General features: G+C 44.5%; 1 protein-coding gene across 3 annotated transcripts in view; it reads left to right on the plus strand.

Annotated features, from left to right (window-relative positions):
* Nucleotides 1-6,000, plus strand: part of RNF10 (ring finger protein 10) — a 32,390-nt gene that overhangs the window by 20,399 nt on the left and 5,991 nt on the right. For all 3 annotated transcript variants that reach the window (XM_007129983.4, XM_024120726.3, XM_055080307.1), the window contains exons 8-13: nucleotides 1,187-1,312; nucleotides 1,626-1,902; nucleotides 2,116-2,249; nucleotides 3,250-3,367; nucleotides 3,606-3,707; nucleotides 4,718-4,873. In XM_007129983.4, coding sequence (XP_007130045.1) covers nucleotides 1,187-1,312; nucleotides 1,626-1,902; nucleotides 2,116-2,249; nucleotides 3,250-3,367; nucleotides 3,606-3,707; nucleotides 4,718-4,873 — 913 coding nt within the window. The remainder of the gene's footprint in view (nucleotides 1-1,186; nucleotides 1,313-1,625; nucleotides 1,903-2,115; nucleotides 2,250-3,249; nucleotides 3,368-3,605; nucleotides 3,708-4,717; nucleotides 4,874-6,000) is intronic.

The following is a 6,000-nucleotide window of genomic DNA, read 5'->3' on the forward strand; positions in this document are numbered from 1 at the left end:
GGTTTACTCTGGGCTTTGGTGATAGGAGGGAAGGGGTTGACCTAGGGATTTTTAAACTGCTCTCTGGAGCTGAAAGGAGCAAGTCAAGGTGATCTTATAACTGAGACCCTTGAGTTTCTAGATTAGCTGTGTTCTTAATTAAGCAAGATTTGAGGGACATTGTGGAGAAATTACTATGGCCTCTCCAGCGGGCTCTAGCAATGCCTGCTGAGGATTTTGGAGCAGCAAGAATTATCCAAATATAGAATCCCTTTATGTCCTGTATCCTCTACAGTAGAGATTCTTAAACTTGAACAAGCGTCACAGTCACTGGTGGTTGTGCTCCACGCTGAGAGACCGATTCAGTAGGTCTGGCTCAGTAAGCTTAGTAATTGGCATTATCACAAGTTCCAGGGTGGTTCTGATGCTGCTCATCCCCGGGTCACATTTTGAGAATCACTGATCTAGATTAGAACAGTGAAAGCCCACATGAAAGGGACTGTGCTAAGGTACTGTACTTGTTTGTATCTCACTTAAGCTCCATAACCTGGTGTGATAGAACAACTATACCCTTTCATGGATGAGGAAATGGAATCATGGGTTAGATAATTTACTTGAGGACATATAACTAATAAGAGGTGAAGCTGGTATTTGAATTTCTATCTCTCTGACTCATAAGTCCTCTTTGGGCAGCGTTCTGTGTATTTATTGGGCTGGCCAAAAAGTTCGTTTGGGTTTTTGTAACATCTTACGAAAAACCCGAACGAACTTTTTGGCCAACCCAATACTTTTTAATTTCTTTCTGTAGTGTGGAGCATTTCTTCAAATGCATTTCAGGGAGAAGAAAAGCTGCCTAGAAGTAGAACTGTCCGGGTTGAGGTGGGGGTTGCCCAGACTCTTGTCTCCTGCACTGGGGCTCTCTCAAAGCTTCGTTCATAAAAACTAGAAGACTAGATCTGTGTCCAGGGATTTCTGTTCAGGAAGCTTTTTTGTAGCGTTGTCGTTTCATTGTCAGAGATGGTAAGCAGAGTACCATCCCATTTGAGTACTAGGTGTTTTTGCTTCCTGCTTCCCTTGAAGATTGAGAATTTTAAGTACTTAGACTCTTCCTTTTTGCCTTTTAACTTTTGCTCCTGTTGAGAAAGGCCATTGTAAGATGTGGCCCTTCAAACTAAGTATGTTTCTGGTTTTCTCTCTGGTGCTCTAGACTCGGGAAGAGGCTCTGTCAGGATTGGCTGAAAGCAGAGGGGAGGTCGCTGGTGTCGTGGCTGCTCTGGAACAACTGGTGCTGATGGCTCCCTTGACGAAGGAGTCCGTTTTTCAACCCAGGAAGGTTAGTGTCCCAGTTACAGACTAAATGGCTGCCATTCCTCAAGTGCTGCTCTTCAGCTGTTAGGCCCTGTTGTGAGGTCTGAGCTTTTTGGGGGGAAGAGAGAACTATGAGTATTTCCTATGTGCTTTTTAATTAATTAATTAATTTATTTATTTATTTTTAAATTTTTCCTATGTGCTTTTTCTATGTGTGTTCTTTCCCCGGTGATGTTAAATCATTGAACGTGACAGCTAAGGTAAACCTCAAGAGAGCTTGGTTCCTGTGCCTGCCTTTGCCACGTGTTCTTTCTGTGACCTACAGTTTGTCCCAACAGGGCATGCTGGAGTATCTGTCTGCTTTTGATGAAGAGACCACAGAAGTTTGTTCTCTGGGCTCTCCTCCTCGTCCTCTTGCTCTCCCTCTGGTAGAGGAAGAGGAAGCAATTTCTGAACCAGAGCCTGAGGGGTTGTCAGAGGCCTGTGAGGACTCGGAGTTAGCAGAAGACAATCTTGGAGAGGGGACCATTTGTACCGAGTCCAGCCAGCAGGAACCCGTCACCAAGCCAAGCATCACACACCTGAGCAGCTCTCCTTGTTACTACTTTTACCAAGGTGAGTGTCCCTGAGGAGGAGGGCTGGATTGCGGCTTAATGTTTCAGAGAAGTGATCTGGCTCTCTAAGCAGAGGGAGGTATTGCCGCTAGCTCCTGGGCAGATGGGTCTGTTGTGCCTTTCAGCTTGGGGAGGGAGAGTCGGGCCTGGGATAACGAAGGCCCGACTTGAGGACTGGCCAAGAGTATTGTGTGATAGAGCCACTTGTCTTCAGCGGAGGATGGGCAGCACATGTTCCTGCACCCTGTGAATGTGCGCTGCCTCGTGCGGGAGTATGGCAGCCTGGAGCAGAGCCCTGAGAAGATCTCAGCCACGGTGGTGGAGATCGCTGGGTATTCCATGTCTGAGGTAAGGGCCTACCTTGCGAGGTGGAGGGGCAGGAAGCGGCATTAACCTAATCTCTTTGTGGTGGGCCTAGCTCATCCAAGTTCACAGACTTTCAAGGCCTTTAGTCTTGAAAGGTTTTAAGTCTTTTTGTTAGTGATGGTGCCTGTGAATTTTTAAAAAGTTAAATAACCCTCCCCCACCATGCCAGTGTTCTGTTAGGTCACTCACCACTGCTCTCTGTATCACAGGTTCATTTATTGTGGTTTGGGAATAGAGATGTCTCCTACTTTTGGAGATCAATTTGTTTTTGTTTCTCCTTATTGCTTGGGAGAAATGGCAAGAAAAGAAAGTCCTTGGAGGCTTTAAGGTAGCTTACACAAGCTGGTTATGAATTTTTGGCTTAGGTACCTATGAATTAGTGTCTGATAATTTACATATGTGAATATTTGCTCTTTGAGAGTTACAGTTGTATTGATCACAAATTTGTTAAAAGCCTTAAATTTAGAGATTTTTTAAGTACTATGAACTTTCCATCAAACATGCAGAAAAAGAATTAAAAGAAAATTAAATTAATGGCCTTCATTTTTTATTGTTTTAGGCCAAGCTTTGTTCAGTAGGGAAACCTGCTTTATCTGCCTTCCCAGTTATCATTAATTCAGTCATTGGTTCCCAGATTTTTTTCTCAGTAAATAACTCTTATCTTCCTTATTCTCCCCTGTTTGTTGTGGACCCCCAGAAAAGCTGAAACAGCTGATCACCTTTAGATCATTCATTACCAGCCTTAATTCATTCATTTGCAGCACAAACCAAAAAACTGCTTTTGGTTGCTTATTCTACCTTATGGTAGGTTAATTGACAATTTCTGTTCAGCTTTTCAAAAGCTGATAACTTGAGCACTAACTCTTTGAGCCCCATTGCCATCTGAGAGGGTGTGGTATACTGCCTGATATCTGGGGTGGGAACCTCTGCTCTTAGAGTTAGGCCTGGTCTTAGTTGAGCATCGGTCCCTTTTCCCTTGTAGGATGTGCGACAGCGTCATAGATACCTCTCTCACTTGCCGCTCACCTGCGAGTTCAGCATCTGTGAACTGGCTCTGCAGCCTCCTCTGGTCTCTAAGGAAACCCTAGAGATATTCTCAGGTGAGAATGCCCCCTACTTTGCTTCCCTTTTTAGTGGAGTTCAGGGATTCTTGTGACTAGAAACCCACAAGAGGAAGTAAGGAGCTTCTGTCGTGAGTCTCAGAACCTCCTGATACATTCCATCCATTCATCCAATCTAGCTGGGCCCACTCGTGTGCCCTTAGCTACTAGCCAAGTGGGAGGAGTTAATGGCCAGGTTGTCCTGCGTCTACCTCCTTACAACCTCACCAACCCGCAGATGACATCGAGAAGAGGAAGCGGCAGCGCCAGAAGAAGGCCCGGGAGGAACGTCGCCGAGAGCGCCGGATTGAGATGGAGGAGAACAAGAAGCAGGGCAAGTGTAAGTTCAAGAAATCTCATCTCAGTGACGAGCACAACTGTGCATCATTGTACAGAGATCCCGTGCCTGGGCCCAGAGGCCAGAGTGTTCAGGTCGTATGTCAGGTGTGCCACTTGCTTTCTTCAGCTCTTAAATGTGAGTTGTGAGAGTACCTCCTTCCTTGTAGGCTTACATGAGAATTAATGAGTTGATGTTGGTCAAAGTGCATAGCACATAGTAAGTTCATCCTTGGCATAGTGGGTGAAAAAAACCTGGGCGGGTGGGGGAAGGGAATTGGAGGTCTGCTGCATGTTGGGGATAACTGGCCGTGTGCTCTCTGGATACATTGTTGGCCTCACCTATAGATGACTCTGGAGACATCTATATATAGCAAGTCTACCAGGAGAGTCTGAAATAGTAGAGACCTATTGAAAAACTAGGAAATACGTGCAGGAAGTTAGATTTGAGCTCTTTTAATACCAGTAAGTAGAATCTTTTGATCTGGTTCTTAAACATAAGCTTCACTGAACCAAGGATTGTGTGACATGAGTGTCTAGTTAACCTCCTGAAAACAAGGAATTGAGTCCTTGGCTAGGGAAAGGACTTAGCTATTTTAACTCCATGTGGTATGGTAAACATAAATTTTACTTCTTCAACTGGGATAAGTGTATAGCTGGCATACCAGTGTTTTGTAGCTGTTTAGCATAAGTCCTGAATAGTTGAGAAAAGTGATGTTTCAGGAACAAAGGCTTTTTTGTTTTAACTTTTTATTATGGAAATATTCATACACAAGTATACAGAATATTATAATTAACCCCCAGGTTTATCACCTAGCTTCAACCAAGAAGAGTTAGAATAAGCCTTTTATATTAAAACAAAGACGTAAAGTGACAGTTACTATAAATTTGGGTTTTAAAACTCTTTCTCCATCATTCAGACCCCTGGGGGATTCATATTGACTATCCACAACTGTTGGAAAAGATCTGAGGAATTCTGTACATGGGCCTACCATTCTCGTCTTTGCTTTGCAGACCCAGAAGTCCACATTCCCCTAGAGAATCTACAGCAGTTTCCTGCCTTCAATTCCTATACCTGCTCCTCTGATTCTGCTTTGGGTCCCACCAGCACCGAGGGCCATGGGGCTCTCTCCCTTTCTCCTCTTAGCAGAAGTCCAGGTTCCCAAGCAGGTAAATAGAGTTGGAATTTAAAGAATGAAGTTGGGGCTTGCCTGGTGGCGCAGTGGTTGGGAGTCCGCCTGCTGGTGCAGGGGATGCGGGTTCGTGCCCCGGTCCGGGGGGGATCCTTCATGCCGCGGAGCGGCTAGGCCCGTGGGCCATGGCCACTGAGCCTGCGCGTCCGGAGCCTGTGCTCCGCAACGGGAGAGGCCACAGCAGTGAGAGGCCCGCGTAACGCCAAGAAAAAAAAAAAAAAGAATGAAGTTGACCACCAGGCAAAGCCCTAGTGTCTGAATTTACAACTGTGATCTCGGCATGGTGGGGGTCTTTAAGGGACTAACCTTACTTGGGTAGTTAATAGATTCCTGAGATCCATCAAATTCCTACCATTTGATTCACTTTTCCATTGGCTGTACCGACTTAGCTTCTAAAAACCTCAGGCAGCTCATATAGCAGGATGGTTAAACCTAGATTCTTCTCTGCAACCCAGCTGTTTTATTTCTAGTTTCTACCTTTAAGATACTCCCCCTGTTTGTGTGAACATCTTTATTTATGTCGTCTTATTTATGATAGGAGGAGAAAACAGCCTAAAGTCTACTGGTAGGGAAATGGCTAAATTACAGCATTTATACTATGAAATTCTTTACACCTACTGAAAAAGGAAATAGCTCTCTTCCTGAACTAATGGATAGACCTTTAAGATAAAAGGAAGTTGTAGAACAAGACAAAACATGACACCATTTTTGGGTTAAAAAAGCCACACAAAACAAAGCATTTCAATATGGGTTTATATGTCTAAATGTATAGAAAAATACTGGGATGATTGTGTTCCAGGCCAGTAACAGTGTTCCACTCTAGAGAGTGAGATCAGGATTGAAAGGCCTTAGGCCTTTTTTTTTTTTTTTTAGCATCTTTATTGGCGTATAATTGCTTTACAATGTTGTATTAGTCTCTGCTGTATAACAAAGTGAATCAGCTATATGCATACGTGTATCCCCATATCCCCTCCCTGTTGCGTCTCCCTCCCTCCCACCCTCCCTATGTCACCCCTCTAGGTGGTCACAAAGCACCGAGCTGATCTCCCTGTGCTATGCGGCTGCTTCCCACTAGCTATCTATTTTACATTTGGTAGTGTATAC

The sequence above is a fragment of the Physeter macrocephalus genome, chromosome 19, assembly GCF_002837175.3.
Source record: "Physeter macrocephalus isolate SW-GA chromosome 19, ASM283717v5, whole genome shotgun sequence".
In the NCBI taxonomy this organism is placed as follows: Eukaryota; Metazoa; Chordata; class Mammalia; order Artiodactyla; family Physeteridae; genus Physeter; species Physeter macrocephalus.